General features: G+C 40.6%; 1 protein-coding gene across 2 annotated transcripts in view; it reads left to right on the top strand.

Annotated features, from left to right (window-relative positions):
- The window catches only part of sh3pxd2aa (SH3 and PX domains 2Aa), a 282,467-nt gene that overhangs the window by 80,314 nt on the left and 175,796 nt on the right, over positions 1-26,357 (top strand). For both annotated transcript variants that reach the window (XM_048608736.1, XM_048608735.1), the window contains exons 4-5: positions 2,672-2,748; positions 24,882-24,973. In XM_048608736.1, the coding sequence (XP_048464693.1) occupies positions 2,672-2,748; positions 24,882-24,973 (169 nt within the window). The remainder of the gene's footprint in view (positions 1-2,671; positions 2,749-24,881; positions 24,974-26,357) is intronic.

The following is a 26,357-nucleotide window of genomic DNA, read 5'->3' as shown; positions in this document are numbered from 1 at the left end:
CAACACACCACAGCAGAATGTTCTATTTTTGAATTCCTTAAAGTGCCTTTAATTTAGTTGTTCTGCTTATGGAATCTGAACTCGCATCAAATAATTTTAGCTGACCTGAATTAATAATTCCTATTGACTACAATCAGGTTACTTTCGTAACCCGTGAATAAAACGTAATTTTCCAAAGCTCTTTTATGCTAATTTCGTAATCAGTCAGAATAATATTGATTTCTTTGAGCATGTTGTCTGATTCTGTCTTGAATTTAAGGTTAGGACAATTTTGAGATCTTATTCTAATGAATTCCCCATGTAGTTTTCAGTCTCATTTGAATCATTGAGCAGCTTTTGGATTTTTTAAAACAATGTCACAGTAATAATTTGTTGTATAAAACAGTATTAATCAGCTTCAGCCATACTTGTCTCTTGATGGAGATGCAGTAACTTTACTTGGTTGGTGGTTGCCTCACTGCCAGTTATTGCTGCATAATTGCAATAATCTGTGTTAAATTGTGAATAAGTTTAGAATACTGGAAAACCGGATGGTAGGGGGTCCAAAACGTCAAGGACATAGGTTTAAGGTGAGAGGGGAAAGATTTACAAGGGACCTAAGGGGCAACTTTTTCCATATAGAGGGTGGTGCATGCATGGAATGAACTGCCAGAGGAAGTGGCGGAGGCTGGTAAAATTACAACATTTAAGAGACATCTTAATGGATATATGAATAGGAAGCTTTTAGAGGGATATGCGCCAAATGGTGGCAAATGGGACTGGATTAATTTAGGATATCTAGTCGGCATGGGCAAATTGGACTGAAGGGTCTGTTTCCATGCTGTACATCTCTGACTCTATGACTGTATATTTCATGAATGTTATTTAAGTGTGTGTGTATCTTGCACTGAGCTATCTTTGAATATTTTCCATATTCTGTTGTAGCTGGTCTTTTACACAAGATGAAAATCCTTTGGTGGAATTGAAGGACTGCTATGAAAATGGAATTTTACTTCCCTAATGTTTAGGGTGCAGGAAGTTGCAAGCCTCATTTCGCTGAGGGTTTTAATTTTCTAGCCAGAAGTCAGCTATTAAATACTGCTCAAAAGCCTTGAAAGTTCCAATTACAATGTGGCTTCTATAAATTTGAACTGGGTCTTGTGGTGCACTGTTAGTATCTTCTGAGGCAATTCTACTGAATCCATCAGGAGCACGTGTGACAGTTTTTAAAAAACTTTCATTCATGGGATGTAGCCCAGCATTTATTGTCCATCTCTAATTGTCCCAGAAAAGGTGGTGACCAGTCTTCTTGTACAACTGCAAGCTTTGAGGTGTAAGGATACCCACAGTGTTGTAAGGAATATAGGAGCGGTAGTAGACTATTCAGCATGTCAAACCTGCCATTTAATCTGATCGTGGCTGATTGAACACTTCAATGCATTTTACTCATCTCCATCACCTTATATGCCACTGGTAATCAGAAATTTATCAATCTCTACTCTAAATGTACTCAGAGATGAACCATGCACAGCTCTCTGTGGCAGGGAGTTTGAATGGTTCACGACCCTCTGAGTAAAAAACTTTCTCCTCATCTCGAACTTAAATTGCATCTGCCTTATTTTTAAATCACACCTCCTGATTCTAGGCCTCCCAACCAGGGGAAACATCTCACCTGCATCTACCCTGTTGACCCCTTCAAGAATTTTGTCAATTTCAATTAGGTCGTCTCTCATTCTTTGAAACTCTAAAGAATACCAGTCCAGTTTGCCCAATCTCTCTTCACAATATGGAAGAATTTTATATCATGTTTGGAAGTGAGGTAGTATGTTCTGAAGCAATGATGTTAAATTTGAATAGGGAAATTCTGCAGGCATGAGGGTCAAATTGGTTGAAGATTAGGCATCACTATATTTAAGCAATGAAATCAATATAAGTCATGTATAAAAAAGTCAAAAAAATCTGTTTCACTAATGACTTTAGAGAAGGAAATCTACCATCCTCTCCTAGTCTGGCTTACACATGACTCCAGACCCACAAGAATGCGGTTGACTCTTAACTGTCCTCTGAAATGGCCCTACCAAGGAACTCAACAGGCCATTTCGAACAGACTAAAATGATGCCCACAACTCATGAATGAATAAAAAGAGAAATCCCAGAGTGTTGAAGGAGGCAGCAATTGAGATAGTCAATGCATTAATAATCACCTTCTAAAATTCCCTAAATGATTTGTGCTGATTGGAGGCTTGCAAATATCACCCCCTATATTTCAATCATTTCTGAACCATAATGATGAAACACATGTTTATGCAATCCTTCAGCCAAATGTTCTGCAAAACATGCTAACATAGTGAGAATGGGTAAGGGAGAGCAGTCTTAAATTGTTAGGCCTCAATATAGAGTCAACTTGGTAAGCCTTCTAGTGATAGTGGAGCTGGGGTTTGGGTAAGGAGGGGAAACTTCTACTTTAAGTTATGGAGTCTGAAGATTTGTTAATTTGTTACTAATTTTTATTACTTATCAATTTGTTATAATATTAGCTTAAAATTTACAGGAATTTGTATTCCAAAGTCATTATAGACTTGAGTTACTAGAGTTTGAAAACTTTAAGTAATATGGTTTCAGGCTTTTGCCTATTATGTGTTTTTGAGTTTATTGGTTGACATAAATGTCACTCATTTGGTTTGAATTTCAGGCAAAATCCTGTTCAGAAGAAGCCATGTCAGGGATGTGGCCATGAAGAGACTGAAACCTATTGATGAATATTGCAGGGTAAGCATACAATGGAAGCAGGCACTCAGTAGGTTTAACAACATTAAGATATTTTTAGTTTTGCCTATTGGATTAATGATACTACCTCCTATTCTGAGGGACTGCCTAAGAATAGTGATGCCAAACTACCTTTGAGTCATCCCAGAATTGCAGTTTATCTGCTGTACCTGGATCTATACAACTGCATTGGAACTAATTCAGAGCCCATCATCTACACTTGCAGAACCAGCCTGCTCCATCATGCCAAGAGAATAGTAGAGGCTATGGGCTGATGTTTTCCCTCCTGGCATTTGGTGAACTCGCACACAATGCCTAAAGTGAAGCCATTTGGAGCCACAGTTTTGAACTTAGTTACCAATTCCCAACAGATTTGAATTAAATGTTTAGAAGATGTTTTTGAAGACTTTGTTTATTTTGACAGGTTAATGAACACTTTTTGGCCATGAATGTTGGGGAAATTTCAATGACCATGTGTTGAACAATTTAATGAGTTTCTGAGTGGGGTTCCTTATGAAGTTTTGAGTGACTCATTTAAATGCTCAGGAAATAAAAGAAAATTATTTCCCAGAGTTATTTTCACTCATGTCATGTATATAGTAGATTCAAGGTGAGGAAGACATATGAGCACATTGCAGGTGCATGGAGAGGCATTGTAAGACCATGAGAAATAAGAACTGGAGTAGGCTGTTTAACCTTTTGACTCTGCTCTGCCATTTAATAGGATCATGGCTGATCCAATATTTCTCACCCACTTCTGTGTGTTTACCCCATTACCCTTGATTCCCCTACTGATCAAGAATCAATCTATTTCAGCTTTAATTATACACAAGGACTCTGTCCTCACAGCTGTCTGCGCCAAGAAGTTCCAAAGACTCGTTACTCTCTGAGAATAAATACGTCCTCATTTCAATCATAAATTGGTGCCCCTTTATTCTGAGACTATGTCCTCTGGTCCTAGACATGGGGGGAAACATCCTTTCAGCATTTAAGCTGTTAAGCACCTTAAGAATCCAATATGTTTCAATGAAATCACCTCTCATTCTTCTAAATTCCCATGAGTAGAGTGCCAACCTGTTTAGTCTTTGCTCATAAGACAATCCCTCTATTCAAGGGATCTTGCTAGTGAACCTTCTTTGAACTGGCTCCAATGAAATTGTATCTTTCCTTAAATAAGGGGACCAAAACTGCTCATAGTATTCCAGATGTGGTTTCACCAGCATGCTGTACATTTTGCAGTAAGACTTCCCTGCTCATATACCCAAACTCCTTGGAAATACGGACTATCCTTCCATTAGCCTTCACGATTACATGTGTTCTAACTTTCAGTGTTTCATGTACAAGTAACCCCAATTTCCTTTGTGTTGTAGCTTTCTATAATTTTTATTCGTTTAAATAATACTATGTTCTTCCAAACTGAATAACTTCACATTTTCTCACATAACACTCCATTTGCCAATTTTCTGACTATTTATTTAACATAATCTCTTTGTAAACGATTTGTATCTCTTTTATAACCTGCCTTTCTGCTTATTTTTGTGTTGTCTGAAAATTTGGCAACAGTACATTCGCTTCCTTCCTCCAAGTCATTAATATATGTTGTAAATAGTTGTGGTCCAGCACTGATCCCTGTGGAACCCCATTCATTACAGATTGCCAGCCTGGAAAAGAACCCCTTATTCCCACTTGCTATTTCCTGCCCATCAGCCAATTCGCTGTCTATGCTAATTACTACCTCTAACACCGTGGCTCTTGTCTTATGGCTTAACCTTTTGTGAGGTACCTTTGTCTGGACTTATTGGCCTTCTGGAACTCCAATACATGACATCTATTGGTTCCCCTATCCACTTTGGTTGAGACTTCCTCAAAAAGCTCAAACAAATGTCATAAATAAATATTAATAAAAATAGTTCATCAGAACAACTTCCCTTTTGTGAAGCCATCCTGACTGTTTGATTCGACCATAAGACATAGGAGCAGAAATCAGGCTATTTGGCTCATCAAGTCTGCTCCGCCATTCAATCGTGGCTGATAAGTTCCTCAACCCCATTCTCCCGCTTTCTCCCTGTAACCCTTGATCCCCTTGATAATCAAGAACCTATCTATCTCAGTCTTAAATGTACTTGATGACATGACCACTGTGGCAGTGAATTCCATAGATTCACCACTCCCTGGCTGAAGAAGTTTCTCCTTATTTCCATTCTAAAAGGCCTTCACTCTAAGGCTGTGCCATTGGTTCCAAGTCTGTCCTACCAATGGAAGCATCTTCCCAACATCCTCTCTGTCCAGGCCATTCAGTATTTTGTAAGTTTCAATTAGATCCCCCCTCATCCTTCTAAACTCCAATGAGTATAGTCCCAGAGTCCTCAAACATTCCTCATATGTTAAGCTTTCCATTCCTGGGACCATTCTTGTGAACCACCTCTGAATCCGCTCCAGTGCCAGTATATCCTTCCTGAGATATGGGGCCCAAAATTGCACACAATACTCTAAATGTGGCCTGACCAGAGCCTTATAAAGCCTCAGTAGTACGTCCCTGCTTTTATACTCAAGTCCTGTCAAAATAATGTCAACATTGCATTTGCCTTCCTGATTATGATCTTCTAAATCTTCCGGTATTACTTACATGAATATTGATTCCAATACTTCTCCAAGAATCGATGTTAGGCGAATTGGCCTACAATTACCGGCTTTTTGCCTCCCTCCCTGTTTGATTAGGAGTGTCATATTTGCAGTCTTCCAATCGTCTGGTTCTTCTCCAGAATCTGAGGATTTTGGAAAGTTACAACCAATGCATCCATTATCTCTGCAGTTAGCTTTTTATCATCCTAGAATGCAAGCCATCAGGAACAAGGGACTTATCTGCCTGTAGACTGATTAATTTGTCTAAATACTGCTTCTTTAATGATGGTGATGGTATTTACTTTCTCCCCTGTATTCTTTAGTATTGTTAGGATGTTTGAAGTTTCCTCTACCACGAAGACTGATGTAAAATTTCAGTTTAACTCATCTGTCATTTCCTTGTTCCTCATATCCATCTCCCCAGATACATTTTCTAAGGGCCCTTGTTTTTCCTTTTTCTGTATTTAGAGGCTCTTATTGTCAGTTTTTGAATTATCTTTATAGTCCTTTTTTGCTGGATTCTGAATTTATCCCAGTCTTCAGGGCTATCACTGACTTTGGCCTCTTTATATGCTTAATCTTTCAATTTAATACTCTTGTTAACTTCCTTGGTTAGGCATGGCTATTTAGAATCTTTCCACCATATGGAGATGTGCTTTTCTGAGAATCATGAATTACCTCCTTGCATGCCGGCCACTTCTTATTGTCATTCCTGCTAATCTAACTGCCCAGTTCACTTTAGCTAACTGTAGCCTAATTTCATTATAATTTCCTTTATTTGAGTCAAACACAGTTGTTTCTGACCCAGATTTCTCACTCACAAACTGAATGTTAAATTCTATCATGTTATGATCACTACTTCTTAGGGAATCTTTTACCCTGAAGTCATTTGTTATACCTGCCTCATTACTTATTAGCAGATCCAAGATAGCCTGCTCCCTGGTTGGTTGGTTTCATGACATATTGTTGTAGGAAACTATCCCTAATGTACTCTAAGAATTTGTTGTCATAGCCAACCTTTCTAATTTGATTAACCTAATCAAAATGAAAATTAAACTGACAAAATTTTTACTCTCTTCTTTTTAAAGCACTCCTATTATTTGTTGATTTTTGGCCTTTCCTACAGCATGGCTACTGTTGGGGGTCTGCACATTACTTCCACCGTGTCTTCTTCCATTTGCTACTTTTTACCTCTGTTCAAATGGACTCTACATCATCTGAGCCTACATCATCTTTCATAACTGTTCTCATTTCATCTGTTATCAATAGTGCTATCATCCTTCCATCCTTCCTGTCTCTCTGAAAGGCTAAATATCCCTGAATGTTAAGTTTCCAGTTTTGATCTCCTTGATCTCCTTGTAACTGTCTATGAGATCATTGTTAAGGTCGAATGAAGACCATGAAACCATCAAAAAACTCACCTGGTTCACTAATGTCCTTGAGGGAAGGAAATCTGCCATCCTCAGCGGGTCTGGTCTACATGTGACTCCAGACCCACAGCAATGTGGTTGACTTTTAACTGCCTTCTGGGCAATTAGGCCCGGGCAATAAATGCTGGCCTAGCCAAAGATGCCTACATCTGGTGAGTGAATTTAAAACAATCATATCCATTCACCTCAATTTGCATCATCACTTCATCTACTTTGTTCCGAAAGCTTCATGCATTAAGATATAAAGCCTTCAGTATATTCTGTTCTTGCATTTCCCTACACTTTTATGGTTCCTTCATACAATATGACATTCACACATGCCGTCCCTTCCTTTTATTTTCTGGTAATAATCAGCCTATCACTAACCTGTCATCTTGCCTTCTCATTTACTTTTGATTTTCTAATTCCCCATGCAACTGGATCCTCTCCCCCCTTCCCCCACCGTTAATTTGGTCCAATCAGGGAGCTCTGGCTGGCACAAAGGAACAAGAGTGTCAGACATCCTATTCACTCTGAGAGCTGGCTCTGAGGAAGCTGGATCAGTGTCAAGGACTCCCCCACATGTGACTTGGTGACGGGATGCTGGCCTCTGTTGAGTTTTGCCAGGAGGCATTTCTGAGAAGATACACTGGTTTGATTGTAGAGATGAGAGGTTTGTCTTATGAAGAGAGATCGAGAGTTTAGAAGAATGAGAGGAGTTTCAATTCAAGTACATAACATGCTGAAGGGGATTGAAATAGCAGATGTAGAAAGGTTGTTTCCTCTTGTGGGGCAATCTAGGGCGATAGGTCGTAGTTTTAGGCTAAGGGATAGAGGATTTAAAACAGAAATGAGAAGAAATTACTTCTCTCAAAGGGTCGTGAATCTGTGAAATTCTCAAACCCAGAATGCAATTGATACTGGGACAGTGAGTAAATTTAAGGAGGCGATAGATTTTTAATTAGTAATGGGTTGAAAGGTTATGGAGGACGGGCTGGAAAGTGGAGTTGCGGCCAAGATGAGATCAGTCTTGCTGAATGAGCCCTCCAAGATATCCTCTCTTAGTGCAGCTGTAACATTCTCCTTAATCAGTAATGCCCCTTTTACATCGCTATCATGACTGCAACATCTAAACCTTGGAATGCTGAGCTGCTAGTCCTCCCCTTCTCTCAACCAAGTTTCTATCATGGCTCCAATGTCATAGTTCCATGTACTAATCCACGCTCTAAGCTTATCTGACTTACCTCTGATACTCATTGCATCAAAATAAATACACTTTACACGGCCAGGCCTGCCATGTTCATTTAGCTCAACTTCATTAATCTTTGTAAAATCATGTGCTTTTTCCTGAAATTTGATGCCTTCCTTAAATTACAAACATACAAATTAGGTGCAGAGGTAGGCCATTTGATCCTTCAAGCCTGTTCTGTTAAGATTATGGCTGATCTATTTGTAATCCAAATTCCTCAATCTGATCTATCACTGGATAACCTTTGATGCCCCTGATGAACAGAAATGATTCGACCTATGCCATTAAAACATTCAGTGACCCTGCCTCCACTGTGTTGTGAGGCAGAGTTCCAAAGGCACACAGCCCTCAGAACAAAAAAAAATCCTCTCATCTCCTTCCTAATAGTACAACTGTTTTCTAAACGGGGCAAGGCTTTGGAAATCTGATGCACAAAAGGACTTGAGTGTCCTGGTTCAGGATTCTCTTAAGGTTAACATGCAGGTTCACTTGGCAGTTAGGAAGCTAAGTGCAGTGTTGGCATTCATTTCAAGACAGCTAGAAAACAGTAGCAGACATGTACTCCCTTGGCTGTATAATATTGTGTAGTATTGTGAGCAGTTTTGGACCCTGTATCTCAGAAAAGATGTGCTGGTGTTGGAGAGTCCAGAAGAATGAATCCCGAGGATCAGGAGCGGTTGAGGACTCTGGGTCTGTACTCAATGGAGTTTAGAAGGATGAGGGGGAATCTGATTGAAACTTACTGGATAATGACAGGCCTGGATAGAGTGGTTGTGGAGAAGATGTTTCCACTAGTAGGAGAGACTAGGACCTGGGGGCACAGCCCCAGTGTGAAGGAATGACCCTTTAGAACTGAGATGAGGAGGAATTTACTCAGCCAGAGAGTGATGACTGCGGAACTAATTGCTAAGAGGGCTGTGGAGGCCAAGTCATTCAGTGTATTTAAGATAGGGATAGGTAGATTCTTGATTAGTAAGAAAACCAAGGGTTATGGGGAGAAGGCAGCAGAATGGGTTGAGAAACATATCAGCCATGATTGAATGGCGGAGCAGACTCAATGGGCTGAATGACCTAATTCTGTTCCTACATCTTGTGGTCTAACCTCTAATTTTATAACCATGCCATCTAGTTCTGAGCTAACTCAAAAGAGGAAACATTCTTTCAGTATCGTCCTTGTCAAGACCTCAAAATCAGCCTTCAATTTTCTGACCCCTAGGAAATGAGCCCAGCCTATCCAGTCTTTCCTCACAAGATAACCTGCACCTTCCAGGTATCAATCTGATAAATATTCTTCTGAAATAAGGAGACCTGTATGCAGTATTTGAGATACACTCTCATCAATGCCTTTTTAACTGAAACATAACATCCTTACTCGTATGCTCAGTTCTTCTCATAATAGAGCCTAATATTGCACCAGCCTTTCCTGATTATGTACTGTACCTGCATATTAACCAGTTGTGACTCACTAGAATGTTGCACTAGAACACCTTCTGCACCTCGGAATTCTGCAGTCATTCACCATTTAAGTAATACCCTGCTTTTTTTTTATTCTTTCTGCCAAAGTGTAAAATTGAACGTTTTCCAGCATTATATTTCGTCTGCCAGATTCTTTGGTTAACTGTAGTTGGTGGCTTTGGAATTTTCCTTTACAGTAGGAACATACTTGTTCTGTGTATTCTGAAATAACCCTATAAATATCTGCAATTGCTTCTGAACTGAGATAACAAGGTGTAGAGCTGGATGAACACAGCAGGCCAAGCAGCATCAGAAGAGCAGGAAAACTGACGTTTCAGGTACTTCTGTACTGGCTGTTTTCTAGCCTAATATTCTAGGTCACTTCTGCTAGCTCAACTTTCATGCCCATACATGCCCCTTATTCATGTTTAAATACTTGTCTTAGACTCACTCTTTTCCCTTTCAAACCAAATGTAAAATTCAAACATATCATGATCACTGTTACCTAAGTCTATCGTTACTGTGAAGTCATTTATTAACCCTTTCACATTGCACAGTATCAAATCTTACCATAGCTTGGGATCTGGTTGGTTCCAGAATGTGCTGCTGTAAGAAACTATCTCAAAAGCACTTGACAAAATTTTAATCAAGGTTGCTATTACCTACCAGATTTTTGTAATTTATATGTAGTTCATGTATTACTTTTTCTTTACTCAAGGACACAATATTTCTTTGTGTATGCTTCTTCCTACATTGTGATTACTGTTTGCTGACTTATAGATCACTCCCACTCGTGATTTCCATGCCCTATTATTCCTCACTTGGCCCCACATAGATTCTATATTGTGATCTCTTGAACTAAGATCATTTCTAAGTATTGCATCAATACCAACATGAATTAGAAGTGCCACTATGCAACGATTACTTATCATCCTATTCTTCTTGAATGTTTTTTATACCTCAATATTCAAAACTCAATTCTTGTCATCCTGGAATCATAGCTCCGTGATGGCCATTAGATCATATTTATTTACTTCGATATACATTATCAATTCATTAACTTTGTTATGGATGGTAGATGCATTCAGATACAGAGCCTTTTGTTTTTATTTTCTTAATTTTGTAGCATCTGGCCTTGACTGTTGATTTTCCTGAAGGGGTGGCAATGGCCTAGTGGTTGCTGGATTATTAATCCAGAAACTCAGTTAATGTCTGGGGACCAAGATTTGAATCTCGCCATGGCAGATTGAATTCAATAGTATCTGGAATTAAGACTCTAGTGATGACTGTGACAATCTAATGATGACCATAGCTGATTGTCAGAAAAACCCATCTGGTTCACTAATGTCCTTTCGGGAAGGAAACTGTTCTCCTCACTTGGTCAGGCTTACAAGTGACTCCAGAATAGCAGCAATGTGGTTGACTCTCAACTGTCCTCTGAATTGACCTGATAAGCCACTCAGTTTTAGCAGTAACTACAACGTTGTAACAAAAAAATGAAACTGGACGAACCACCTGACATCAGCCTGGGCACCAGAAACAACAATGGCAAATACAGTCCTACTGACCTTGCAGAATCCTCCTTCCTAACATCTGGTGTCTCGTGCCAAAATTCTTTGGTGAGGTGAGAGTAGTACCCCTTGGCATCAAGGCTGCATTCGACCGAGTGTGGCATCAAGGAGCTCTAGCAAAACTGGAATCAATGAGTATTGGGGGCAAACTTTCTGGTGGTTGGAGTCATATCTGACACATAGGAAGATGGTTGTGGTCTTTAGAGGTCAATCAGCTCAGCTCCAGGACATATCTGCAGGAGTTCCTCAGGTAGTGTCCTTGGTCCAACCATCTTCAGCTCTAGTCAGAGATAGTAGGAACTGCAGATGCTGGAGAATCTGAGATAACAACGTGTAGAGCTGGATAAACACAGCAGGCCAAGCAGCATCAGAGGAGCAGAAAAGCTGACGTTTCGGGCCCAGACCTAGATCATTTCTGAAGAAGGGTCTAGGCCCAAAACGTCAACTTTCCTGCTCCTCTGATGCTGCTTTGCCTGCTGTGTTCATCCAGCTCTCCACCTTGTTATCTCATCTTCAGCTGCTTCATTAATGACCTTCCCTCCATCATAAGGTCAGAAATGGGGATATTTGCTGATAATTTCACAATGTTCAGCACCATTCATGACTCCTCAGATACTGAAGCAATGTTCAAATGCAACAAGATCTGGTCAATATCCAGGCTTGGGCTGACAGGTGGCAAGTGACATTTGCATCACACAAATGCCAGGCTATGACCATCACCAATAAGAGACAATCTAACCACCATCCCTTGACATTCAATAGTGTTACCATCACTGAATCCCCCACTATCAGTATCCTGGGGGTTATCATTGACTAGAAACTCAACTGACTCACCACATAAACACAGTGGCTACAAGAGCAGGTCAGAAGCTAGGAATACTGTGGCGAGTAACTCATCTCCTGACTCCTCAAAGCCTGTCCGCCATCTACAAGGCACAAGTCAGGAATGTGATTGTTTACTCCCCACTTGTCTGGCTGAGTGCAGCCCCAACAACATTCAAGAAGCTTGACACCATTCAGGACAAAGCTGCCTGCTTGATTGGCAACTGCATCCACAAGCATCCACTCCCTCCACCACTGACGCTCAGTAGCAGCAGTGTGTACTACCTGCAAGATGCACTGCAGAAGTTCACCAAAGATCCTCAGACAGCACCTTCCAAACCCACGATCATTTCCATCTAGAAGGACAAGGGCAGCAGATATATGGGAATACCACCACCTTCAAGTTCCAACCTCCAAGCCACTTACCATCCTGACTTGGAAATATATTGCAGTTCCTTCACTGTCACTGGGTCAAAATCCTGGAATTCCCTCCCTAATAGTATTGTGGGTCAACCTACAGCTGGTGGACTGCAGCGGTTCAAGAAGGCAGCTCACCACCAACTTTTCAAGGGCAACTAGGGATGGGCATGAAATCCTGGCCAGCCAGCAACACCCACATCCCACAAATGAATAGAAAAAAAATTGGCAGAGCCATCTCTCAGACTAATTAAGCAGCAGCCTGACAATAGCCATATTCATACTCATGTAATCATACCTTACACTGTGCCAGACTTGAACATCACCATTCCTGGATATATCCTGTCCTACCAGCGAAACAAACCCAGCAGAGGAGGCAGCACAGTACTCTACAGTCAGGAGGGAGTTGTACTGATGGCTTATGGCATTGGGTCAGAGATGTGCAAGGAAACCTCCTGCTGATTCCTATGTACCATCAACCCTAAGCTGATGAATCAGTTTTCCTCCATGTTGAAGAACACTTAGAGGAAGCACTGAGGGTAGCAAGAGCACAGAATATACTCTGGGCAGGGGAATTTCAATGTCCACCACCAAGGGTGGCTTGGCAGCAACACTATTGATTGAGCTGGTCAGACCCTGAAGGACATAGCTGCTAGACTGGGTCTGTGATGGTAGTAAACGAGAGGGAAAAGCATACTTGATCTCCACCTCACCAACCTGCCTGCTGCAGGTGCATCTGTCCATGACAGTATGGATAAGAGTGACCACTGCATAGTCTTTGTGGAGATGATGTACCAGCTTCTCATTGATAGTGCCACACAACATGAAGTACGGTATTATCAATATGAGACAGATTTCTAACAGATATAGCAACTGAAGACTGGGCATCCATGAGGTACTGTGCACCATCCACAGCAGCAGAATTGTACTGCAACACAATGTGTATGCATATCTGCTATTACCCTCAAGCCAGGAGATCAACCCTGGTTCAATGGAGATGCTGAAGGGCAATGCTAGGTGTAGCACCATTCATCCCTAAAAATGAGCTGTCAATCTGGTGAAGCTACCACACAGGACTACTTCCACGTCAAATAGCATAAGCAACAAGTCATAGGGCTAAGCAATCCCACAGCAACAATCGGATCTAAGTTCTATAGTCCTGCCACATCCAGTCGCAAATGGTAATGGACAGTTAAACAATTCACTGGAAGAGAAGACACTGCAATTATCCCCATTCTTAATGGAGCCTAAATATCAGTGCAAAAAATTAGGCTCAAGTGTTTGCAACAGTTTTCAGCCAATTTGACTCAGCCCACATGACATTAAGAAATGATTGGAAGCACTGGATACTGCAAAGGCTATAGGCCCTGACATAATTCCGGCAATAGTACTGAAAACTTGTGCTCCAGAACTTGTTGCACCTCCAGCCATGCTATTCCAGTAGAGCTACAACACTGACATCTACCCAACAATGTGGAAAATTGATCAGTCTTCTTGAGAGTGAACCTACGGAAGGCGATTGGCCCAGATATAGTCTCTGGCCATGCGTTCAGCTCCTGTGCGGACCAGCTGGTGGGAGTATTCACAGACATCTCTAACCTCTTTACTGCAATCTGAAGTCCCCACCTACTTCAAGAAGACCAACTTTATCCCGGTGCCAAAGAAAAATAATACAACATTCTTCAATGACTACCACTGGTGACTCAGACTGCCATAACTATGAAGTGCTTCGAGAGGTTAGTCATAATTCACAACAACACCAGTCTACCAAATTGCCTCGTTCCTTTGCAATTGCCTACTGGCTCAACAAGTCCACAGCATACGCCATTTCCCTGGCCCTATACTCATCCCTGCAACATCTGGATAACAAGGATACCTACATCAGGCTCCTACTTATTGACTACAGTTCTGCCTTCAGCACTATAATTCCAAACAAACTCATATCTAAACTCTGAGAGCTAGATCTTGGTTCCCCCCAACCCCCGGAACTGGATCCTTGACAAGGCTGTGTACTCAACCTCCTACTGTACTCCTTGTACACTCTCAAATGTGTAATTAAATTCCACCCCAACTCCATTCACAGGTTTGCTGACAACACCACTGTTTCAGGTTGGATTTCAAACAATGATGAGACAGAATACAGGAAAGAAATTGAGTTCTTGGAGGCATGGTGTAAAGATAGCAATCTCTCCCTTAAAGTCAGCAAAACAAGGGAGCTGGTCATTGACTTCAGAAGCAGAGTGGATGGTATGCCCCATCTGCATCAATGGTGCTGAGTGAAGATGGTCGAGAGCATCAAATTCCTGGGAGTGATGATCACCAACAAACTGTCCTGGTCCGCCCATATTGATGCGACAGTCAAGAAAGTGCTAATGAAATTTGGCATGTCTGCAAGGATTCCTACCAATTTTTACAGTTACACCATTGAAAGCATCCTATCCGAATGCATCACAGCGTAGTTTGGCATTCGGTTTTCTCACGTCGGCAAAAAACTACAGAGAGTCGTGAACACAACTCAGTCCATTACGCAAACCAGCCTTCCATCCATGGACTCCACCTATATTTCTTGTTGCCTCAGGAAAGCAATCAACATAACCAAAGACCGCTCCCACCCTGGTTACACTCTCTTCCACCTGCTTCTGTTGGGCAGAAGACGTAAAAGTTTGAAAACATATATGAATAGATTCAAGGACAGCTTCTTGTCTGCTATGATCAGACTTTTTAACTGACCTCTCCAATGTCAATTCCGATCCCACTTTCTGTGCACCTCTGCTGTTGTAACACTATATTCTGCACTCTGTTATGGTACGATCTGCTTGTATAGCACACAAAACAACACTTTTCACAGTATATCCGTATATGTAGCAACAATAAATCAATCATTCAAGGTATGTCCTGTGCACAAAATGTAGGACAAATCCAACCCAGCCAGTTACCGTCCCATCAGTCTACTCTTGATCATCAGTAATGTGATGGAAGGTATCATCAACAGTGCTATCAAGCAGCACCTGCTCAGCAACAACCTGCTCAATGATGTCCAGTTTGAGTTCTACCAGGACCATTCAGCTCCTGACCTCATTACATGCTTGGTTCAAACATGGACAAGAGAACTGAATTCTAGAGTTGATGTGAGAATGACAGCCCTTGACATCAAGTCTGCATTTGTCCATGGATAACAAAACTGGAAACCATGGGAATCAGGGAAAAAACTCACTGCTGTTTGGAGTCATACTTGGTACTTCGGAAGATGGTTGTGGTTGTTGAAGGTCAGTAATCTCAGCTCCAGGACATATCTGCAGGGTTCCTCAGGGCAGTGTCCTCGGCCCAAACATCCTCATCAATGGCCTCCTGTCCATCATAAGGTCAGAAGTGGGGATATTTGCCAATGATTGCACAATGTTCAGCACGATTCACAATGCCTCAGATACTGAAGCAATCCATGCTTAAATGCAGTAAGACCTGAACAATATTCAGGCTTGGGCTGAAAAGTGGCAAATAACATTTGCACTGCACAAATACCAGGCAATGTGACTATCTCCAATAAGAGACCATCTAACTCACTTGGACTTGCCATATTAATACAGTGGCCATAAGAGCAGGTCAGAGACTAGGACTACTGCAGTGAGTAACTCACCACCTGACTGCCCAAATCCTGTCTGCCATCTAAAAAACACCATGCAGGAGTGTGATAGAATACTCCCCACTCACCTGGATGTGGGCTGCTCCAACAACACTTTTAAAAGGCTTGATACCATACAGGAAAAGCAGCCCACTTGATTGGCACTGTATCCACAAACATCTGCTCGCTCCATGACTAAAGCTAAGTAGCAGTAATATGCACGGCCTATAAGATGCACTGCAGAAATTCACCAATAATCCTTAGCACCTTTCAAACCTATGACCACTTAATCCAGTAGGACAAAGGCAGCATATGCACGGGAACACCAATACATGCAAGCTCTCCTCCAAACCACTCATCAATTTGACTTGAAATATATCTCAGTTCTGGGTCAAAATCCTGGTAACCTTCCCTAACAGAATTTTTGATCTACCTACAAACAGCGCATAGACTGCAGCAATTCAAGAGGGCAGCTCACTACCAAATTCTCAAGGGCAATTATGGATGGCATTAAATAATAGCCTGGCCATCAACACCCACAATCCTATGAGTGTACAAAATATTGTTTTTTTTTCTATTTTCCTATTCTGCCATTTTCTGACCTTCATCTTTCATATTAGTATTTTGTTCTCCTGTCTTGATTCTATTTAACATTTATTATGTTTACCTAGGCTTGATCCCTCAATTACCTTGTTTAGTTTAAAACGTTATCTTGTTCCCTAAGTTATGCAGCCAGTAAGAGTACCAAAATGGTTCTGTTATAAACTGCTCCAACATTTCAGATTTCACTTTACCCAGTTCTGATACCAGTGTTTCATGAACTGGAACCCACATCTTCCACACAAGTCTTTGAGCCAAGTATTCACTTCTGATGATAACCTGGTAGTTACCAACATCCAGAAACTGAACTGGACTAACGATATACAAATACTGTGGTTACAAAAGCAGGTCAAAGGCTGGGAATTGTGTGCTGTGTAACTCAACTCCTGACTTCTCAAAACCTATTCACCATCTACAAGGCACAAGCCAGCATACCTTCCACTTGCCTGGATGAGTGCAGCTTGAGCAATACTTAAGAATCATGACGCCATCCAGAGCAAAGCTTGATTGATTTCTTGATCATTTGTTTACGTCATATCCACCACTTTCACACTCATTCCCCTCACTACCAGTGCACAGTGATAGCAGTGTGCAGCATCTTCTAGATGCATTGCAGTAACTCACCAAGCCCCTCAACAACATCTTCCAAACATACAACCTCTACAGCTGATGGACAAAGGCAACAGATGCATTGGAGCACCACCATCTGCTAGTATTCCTTTAAACCACATGCTATCATTAATTAGCACTGTATTGTCATTCCTTCACTGTTACTGGTTCAAAATCCTGAATTCCCTTTCTAATAGTCCTCTGGTTATGCCTACATGTAATGGATTGTAGTGGTTCAGGAAGACATCTCACCTCACCACCTTCTCAAAGGCAATTAGGAATGAGCAATAAATGTTGGTCTAGCCAGTGATGCTACCTCCCTTGTAAGAATGAAAAACACTTGGAAGACTATCTGAAAATTAGATGTTATGCACCTCAATTTATAGGTTATTTGCTATTAAATAGGTTTTAATAAGCTATTTTAATGTAGCCAGCTATCTTGATGTGTTTTAGGAAGAAACTATAAGGTATATTAATGTGCTTCTGGTGGGTTTGCTGTGTGATCTTGCTACAAACAATTTAGAACAATCTGCCTATTAATAACTGCTGACGTAAAGCACAAATCACATCAAACGTGACTTTGAACTGTGTATAAAAGTTACAGGAAGAGGCAGAATTTTGCATTCTTGGCTTTAGACTGTTCTTCAGTGAATGGAGAGACAGTTTCATTATTTGTGTCCATGAGACTGACCCAGATTTAACATGAAACAAATCTATGATTACTGGCTTTGTACATTAACAGTGCTGTACTGATTAGTAATGAATGGTGGACCAGAGAGCCAGGTCAGTGACTGATAATGATCTGACAGCCGGCAGAGTATTGATGAGGGAGGAGCATTACTGAGTCTCTAAACAAGCATTGCATTGTGCAGCCACTTGCATGAATCCCATGGTTTATTTCCTGACAGTGTTCTTTAGTGCTCTGATGTGTCACTCTCAGTATGAATAACTCAGCAGAATTCACATTATGTCATAATCTATATGAGTTAGAATTAAATGAAGGAAAAATTATGATAATTGGCTATTGATTGTAGAAGACTTTTGAGATTTGATCAGTTTGTGGATCCTTTTATGCATAGTGCAATAGGATTTGAGTCTTTATAAGTAGGATACCTGCAGGCTTTTCTCAATAACTTCAAAGTTTAACTAGTATATAATTGAGTAGTTTAGAGTTTGTGTGTTCCTGACTGGATTTGTGTGTTGCTTTTTTTTTTGCTGGCAACTATCTTTAGTAATACTGTAGTTGCCTTTTCAAGACCAGTGTTCAAGCCACACAGAATTTAGCTGTTAAGTAGTGATATCAGCAGGTAATAGATGCTGAGCTAAATGACTGACTTCTGTTTTTAGATATTTTCTGATTATTCTGTTCAAACATGTTATTACACACTTCTGGAGCAGATGGAACTTGAACCTGTGCCTTCTGAGCCAGAGGCAGGTATATTATTACTGCATCACAAAAGCCCTAGAACATTAACCTGCAGCTTTGGATTATAAATCCAGTGAAATTAGCAGAGCACCATTCTGCTACTTCTGTTTTTATTTCCCTTTATTGGTAGAGGTTAGGTATGAGTGGCATCAGTTTCAGCTATGAAGTCCCTGTGCTTTGGTGGGCTGTTAAATTTGTTTAAGCTCACACATAGCTCAGTTAGGAATTAATGTCTTCAGCACAGCAGTGGAAAAACAAACCAAAATCTGCATTTTTCAAATATGATTCCACATTCATTAGAATCTACAATATGCTACAGTTTCCATGGTTACAAAGAACAGCTTTTACAACTTCAGAAACTAAAAGCTTCTTGAAGAGCAGACTATAATGTCCAATATGCTGAGCTGTCAGTATAACATATTATAATGTAACGATGAGTATTGACTCACTTTACGTGATAAATTCTAAATTCATCTGTGCAGCCATTGGCTATATACCAAAAAAACATGGTTATGATCCCAAATTGCCTGCCACCACTTTTATGGCAGTAGATGGCACACCCTGCTCTTCTTGGAGAGGGAATTCATGGCATTAACATTTAAATCAGTGCAATTTAGATGGGATTTGGAAATCTGGCTGTGAAATTGAGGCTGGAGCAATAATGCTCTCTACCAAGCCTTTCGAGGAAGTCCTTGATTAGCTTCTGCCTTTTGCTGATCATAGCCTCTCCCTTCCCCGCTATAATTCTTCACCATCACGTAATCCCTAACTCCCTCAATGGCCTGTTTGTCCTCCTCCCACAACTGACCCCTCCCCTCTTCACTGCTTTATATTCCACAAGGCTTGATATATAACTTACTCCCCATCTCGTTTATATGGACTATACAAAGTGGGCGGCACAGTGGCTTAGTGGTTAGCATTGGTGCCTCACAGTGCCAGGGACCCGGATATGATTCCACCCTTGGGTGACTGTGTGGAGTTTACACATTCTCCCCATGTCAGCGTGAGTTTCTTCTGGGTGTGCCAGGTTCCTTCCACAGCCCAATGATGTGCAGGTTAGATGGATTGGCTATGGGAAATGCAGGGTTACAGGGATAGGGTTGTTGGGGGGTGGGGTGAGAAATCTAGGTGGGATGCTCTTCGGAGGGCCAATGTGGACTAAATGGGCTGTAGCGATTCTATGATTCTAAAGGCTGTTTTTCTAACTTGGAACTAGATTTGAATGGATAGCTGTGAATAGAATCCAAAACTGATTATGATCACCTGCCATTGAAATCAGCAGAACATCTGCATTCCATGCCTTGTTGGGTACATATCTGTTTTTGGCTTCTATATAAATATTGACATGATTTACGTGATCAGTATGTAGTCCCAATTAATTAGATGCTGCAAATGGTGTCCCTTGGGACATGCAGTGGGCCATAGCTTTTCACCATGTCTATAAATTGCCAGAAGTAGGTCACACACAGTATTATTGAACAGTGGAGCAGACATGTGGAGTCTTGGTGGTATAGTTCTTATTCCCTGTGTTCTTCTGTTAAGCTCACAATGCCAAGTGAAGTGGCACAGTGACATAATGTTTTCAGCTGTCTGTATTCTAAGCTGATCAATTTGCACCATAAACTTTCATCTATTTTACCTTCTACTTTTTAAAAAAAACCTCCTTCAAACCTGTGTCTTTAACCAAACATTTGCTTCTTTTTTCTTTTTCCTTTCATTGAATGCATGCATCGATTGCAAGGCCAGCATTTGTAGCCCATCCCTAATTGCCCTTGAACTGAATGGCTTGCTAGGGATCATTTCAGAAGGTTGTTAAGAGTCAGATACATTGCTATGAGTGTGGAGTCATATGTAGGCCAGACCAAATAAGGATGGCTGATTTCCTGTGCTAAAGGATTTTTGTGAACCAGATGGGTTTTTGCAGCAATGGATGGTAACTTCATGGTCATGAATTTTCAATTTGAAATAGCTTGATTGAGGTTAGACTGAGTTTAAATTCAGCCAGCTGCCATGGAATTAGCAGTAGCCTGGGCCTGTGGGTTATTATTTTGTGACATTACTTCAACACCACTATCTCCCTCTGCTACCACTGCCACCGTCTGCCTCCTTATGTGGCTTGATGTCAAACTTTATTTGTTAACATTACCATGAAGCACCTTGCGACATTTTACTCTCCTAAATATGTTATCTTAATGCAAATTTGTTCTCATAGATAAGAGCAAAAGTTACAAAGGGGCTTTGAGAGATTGACTCCTCAAAGCCTGTCCACCATCTACAAGGCACAAGTCAGGAGGGTGATGGAATACTCCCCACTTGCCTGGGTGAGTGCAGCCCCAACAAAGCTCAAGAAGCTTGACACCATCCAGGACAAAGCAGCCCGCTTGATTGGCACTACATCCACAAGCATTCACTCCCTCCACCATCGACGCTCAATAGCAGCAGTGTGTACTATCTACAAGATGCACTGCAGAAATTCACCAAAGATCCTCAGACAGCACCTTCTAAACCCACAACCACTTCTATCTAGAAGGACAAAAGCAGCAGATATATGGGAACACCACCACCTCCAAGTTCCCCTCCAAGTCACTCATCATCCTTACTCTGAACTAAATCGCTGTTCCTTCACTGTCGCTGGGTCAAAATCCTGGAATTCCCTCCCTAATAGTATTGTGAGTTAACCCACAGCAGGAGGAATGCAGCGGTTCAAGAAGGCAGCTTACCACCACCTTCTCAAGGGCAACTAGGGATGGGCAAGAAATGCTGGCCAGCCAGCGACGCTCACATCCCACAAAATGAATATGAAAAAAAAATATCTGGGCAAAACTAGCAGATGGAGTTCAATGCGGAAAAGTCTGCAGTCGTTTCTTTGGACCTCAAAATGAAAGATCAAAACATTTGTTAAATTGCAGGAAACTAAGAACTATGAATGAACTTAAGCTGTATATAGGGATAATGCAGAAGTCAATATAAGTGAATCAACAGCAACAATTTATGAAGTAACTAATGTAATAAAACACTGAAAGATGTCTTGCAGGGTTGTTATGGAACTAATTATGATACCAAGCCACGTGGGATACATTAATTGACCAAAAGATGAGTGAAAAAGATTGGTTTTAAAGAGTGCTTTAAAGTGGCAAGTGAAATAAAATGGCAGAGAGGTTTATAGCACAGCCATGCCTATTAGAGTGATTAATATTAGCTAGAGTCAAATGAATGCTGATATCTTGGCAGGTTGTGGTGTCAGAGGAGAGATAGAGGATGATAAAGCATTAGAAGAATTTGAAAACAAATTTGAACATTTCAAAGTCGGGATGTTGTTTGATTGAGAACAGATATAGGTCAGTGAGCAAAGAGGTATTTGGTGAACTGAGCCTGCAACAGGTAAAGACCCGGGCAGCAGAGTTTTGGATGACTTCAGATTTATGGAGGGTAGAATGTGAATAAGCAGCTGGGTCTGAATTGGTGTAGTTATGACTTGAGGATTTTAACAGCTGGTACAAGAGGCTAATGCAGTGTTAGCCTTTATCTTTCATGGCTGGAGTATAGAGGTATGGAAGTATGTTTCAGTTTTATAAACCTCCGCTTAGACAACATTTGGAGAACTGTGCTCAGTTATGGACACGACACCTCAGGAAGAAAGTGCAGTGCAGAATCACTGGAATGATACCTGACTTAAAGGTCTGCATTGATTAGGCTTGCATCCTCTTGAGAATAAAAGATTAATGGGTGATCCAATTGAAGTTTTTAAGATGATTACAGCATTGTTAGGTCAGATAGAGTGAAACTATTTCATCTTGTGGGAGATTCCAGAGGAAGACAGCATAACCTTAAATTTAGGCCATTCTGTGATAATGTCAGGAAGCTATTTTTCACATCAAAGGTAGTGGAAATCTAGAAAATTCCCACGAGAGGCTAAATCCAAAGAGTTGTTGTGAGTGGATGAATAGATTGATAGATTTTTGTTAAGCAAAAACTATGGAACCAAAGTGGGTGGTTGGAGTTAAGATCTGGATTAGCCGTGATTAAACTGAATAATAATACAGGCTGGACAGACTCTATTCCTGTGATAAGGTTAAGATTTAATCCTAATAATTCTTTTCCACTCTCATTCCATAATTTCCAATGCTTTTTACCAATTTTTATTCACTTTATTTTTGGGCCTTTTGTAAAACTAAAGAACAACAAAATGCTGGAGAAACTCAGCAACATCTGTGGAAAGGGAAAGGATATATTCAATTCCTTATGTTTTTCTCTCCACACCTGCTGAGTATTTCTAGCACTTTGTTTTTATTTTGGATTTCCAGCATCTGCAATATTTTGGCCAGCAACTACTGAAAGTTAACTAAAATCCTGTTTCTATTGTTCCAATTTTTAAAAAAAAGCTAGCTATATTGCTGGGCTCAGAGCAGACTGCTTGCTCCCAAGTTCACAGCACTTGTTTTCAAAAGAAACATGACAGAACAAGTCCTTCTTAAAGGCGTAGTGTCGTCATAACAGCAAGCTTTGCTTTAACCGGCACTCTTGATAAATTAGCAAAAATTATATACCTCAAATGCCACAATCTACTGTGATGTCCAAGTATCTGTGCTGTAAATAAAGTGTAACAGTTATGTGTATACCCTCTTCATTATGTTTCTATTACTTACTGTGTGTTTTTTACGTTGATTTGAGGAGGTGTGTTGATATTTTTACATAGACTTTTTGAGGGATGTTGATGTCTTGAAGCTTCGCTTGGTTGGGGTTTACAGTGGTTTTTCATATCTCTTGATTATTTGGAATATTTGATCAACGGGCACACTCTTGGCCCCATAGGTGCTGGTTAGTAATTTAGCTAATGTAGTTAAAATATTGTAAGGTTCGGGCTTTGGTGTTTAGGTGGAGGAAGTTGTGGCTCATTCAAAACTAGATTTGGGATAAACCATCTGACAACAAGGAGCAGTGATGGTTTTCATCTGGTAACCATTGGCATAAATGTGCATTAATAAAAATGAAATACTCTGGAGGTTGGAAATCTGAAATAAAAACAAAGTACTGGAGAAACTCAGCAGGTCTGGCAACATCTGTCAGGAGAAACAGTGTTAATGATTTGAGTCCAATATAACTTCTTCGGAACTCAAACATGGAATAAATTGCCACGGGCATTAATGTGGAAATTGATGTTATTGTCTGCTAGTGATATTGTGAAAGATCATGGAGCAAGATGACTGAAAAAGGACTTTTTGAAGCCAAAACAAATAATGTTACACCTCACTAGTGGAAATCGAGTCCCACTGTTCTCCGAGTCATCATAGAAGTTAAAAAATTTTATCAAAGTGTAGGAAATCCCCAGTTTACCTGTTGGACAGACAGATTAATAGAAAACACAGACTGGGTTTCTATACTTAACAAGAACATTACAGGTGAAGAGATTTTAACCACAAGTAAATAACAATAGCTGTTGACGTACCACTCAACTAATTAAGACTCTAACCCCCTTCTAAAACTCCTCTATATACTCAGACAGACACAGACAGACCAAAAAAGTTGGTGGTTTGGTTTGAGGCAAGAAAATGCAGTGGAACAGTTCACTGGCACCAGTTCTCAGGATTTGGTGGAGGGTTCCTTTTGTTTCCCAAGCCCTTCAGTTCGCTGATCTTTTCCTTCAAATCCTCTCACTTCATCACAGAAGACACAGGGTGATTGGTTTATGAATTATAAAATCTGTGACTTGCTTGTGGAAAGCAACAGCTAACAGCAAATGATGGGAGACAAGAAACTGACTTTTGTCAGGCCGTAGGTGTTTTTGTGGAGAAAGAGACACGCACACGCACACGTTTTATCCTTCATCAGAACTACAAGGTCTCTGTTCCTTCCTAAGGCATATACCTAGATATATAGGTAAATGGAAATACTTTACCCAATGAAGGGTGTGGGTTGATGGTGGGCACAAGAAGGGAGCTAGAGCTCACCAAAACAGAGAGCCAAAAATATTTATTGTTAAATTATCATTAATAAATGTATTAGTACGAGTGTTCTAAAATCATGAAATGTAACACAGACTTCAGTTTTAATCAATACGATAAAAGATACACATTTAATCTCTATCTCAAAAACTTTCATTTGAACTCTCCTTAATAATGAGATGAGTACAATATCCATATTTGTCATAAAATTAGAAATAGCTGCAAAAACTCAGCAGGTCTGTCAGTTGCTGTGGCAAGTGAAATAGAGTTAATATTTCGACTCCAATATGACCCTTCTTTGGAACTGATCATGTTTATAACGTTATTGAAGTTTTTATGTGATTATGCATTGGTTTTTCTTTAGTGTGTAACGTTGCTTATTTAATCCACTCTAGTCTCTGGTCCGACTGCCATCTCTAATCTCGCAATGTGATGAAGTACTCCGGTTTTTTGAGCCTCGCCCAGAGGATTTGAATCCACCAAAAGAGTAAGTACATAACCGAACATTAATGAACCTCAGTGAGCCCAAGATGGGCATGCTGATGGTTGAATGTGAAGTGCAGTAAAGGCTCTGCTATAACCTGGTGCCAAACCAAATGACAATATTCCAGTGAGGTCAGACATTAGAAACTCTTCAAGTTTTGGGAAGATAGAAGATGGAAAAAGAAGATGTATTTCATTAACGCACTTCCTTTTTTCCACAATGCAGCCAAACATCCAAACAAGACCCTCAGTATCTGCACCTACTATGGAAAATTTTCATTTCCCATGTGAGGGAAAAGCAGAATAATTTGATGAGCATTATTGGAAATGCCCCCTTAACTACCCGCCACCACAAAAAAAGTGAAAAACAATTTTTAAATTGGTTTTCAAGATAGTGGTAAGTTGGCAGGATATATAGATTAGACTCCAATGGATTCTGAATCATTTTGAAGCCTTGATGCCAACATTGAATTAAGGTATTTTGAGAAGGCCCTGGTGGCTTCAGAAGTACTACAAGTTCAATGGAAAAATGTATGAGAACAGGTTACACAGGACATAAAGACGTACACTCATATGAATTAGAAGGAAGATTGGGCCATCGCGTTATGACAGAGTAATCATACATAAATTAGTGGCTGTGGCTGAGGTGCCTTTTCCTACTCTGGATTCTATCCAGTCAGTGTCTGCATTCATTATTTTCTGGGTGAAATAAAATTTTGATGCGGTAAGTATGGGGCCAGTGTGCAGAGGTGGCTCATGTTGCAGTTGGAAGAGGAATCAGGGTGTCAACTTGAGGTTGGTGAAGGTTGTGGGTGTGTAGGGAATGCCAGGGACGACACTGACTAAATGTTGTACCCTGAGGTTCAGTAGGTAATGGGTTTTGGGTCCTAGCATATGGGGGGGTTTTGTAGGTTGATATGGGAGTGCTGCTAGCATCACAACAACCCTGTGATAAGTATCTCCAAACAATTGAAAGCTATTCTGGAAGGGTCCGGAGCTTTTAGTTATTTTCTCTTGGTGTGGGGTTTGCTGGCTAGGCCAGCATTTATTTGCCAATCTCTAGTTGCCATGAAGAAGTTGATGGTGAGCTTCCTTCTTTAGCTGCTACGGTCCTTGTGGTGTAGGTAACCACAATACTATTGGGAAGTTTCAGGATTTTGACCTAGCAACAGTGAAGGAATGATGGCATAGCTCTGTCAGGATGATTAGTGACATGGAATGGAACTTCCTGGTGGTTGTGTTCCAATGCATCTTCTATCCTTGTCCTTTTCGATGGTACAATGCCTTCAGTATATCAATGTCAAATGATGCCATTTTTGATTAAAGAACACCTCAGCTACATTCCAGAGGCTTATGAATCAAGTCCCAGAGGCTTATGAATCAAGTCA

This window comes from Rhincodon typus, chromosome 20 (assembly GCF_021869965.1).
Source record: "Rhincodon typus isolate 14 chromosome 20, sRhiTyp1.1, whole genome shotgun sequence".
NCBI classification, from domain to species: domain Eukaryota; kingdom Metazoa; phylum Chordata; class Chondrichthyes; order Orectolobiformes; family Rhincodontidae; genus Rhincodon; species Rhincodon typus.
The sequence above is the reverse complement of the archived record's forward strand: the minus strand, read 5'-3'. Positions and strand labels throughout refer to the sequence as shown.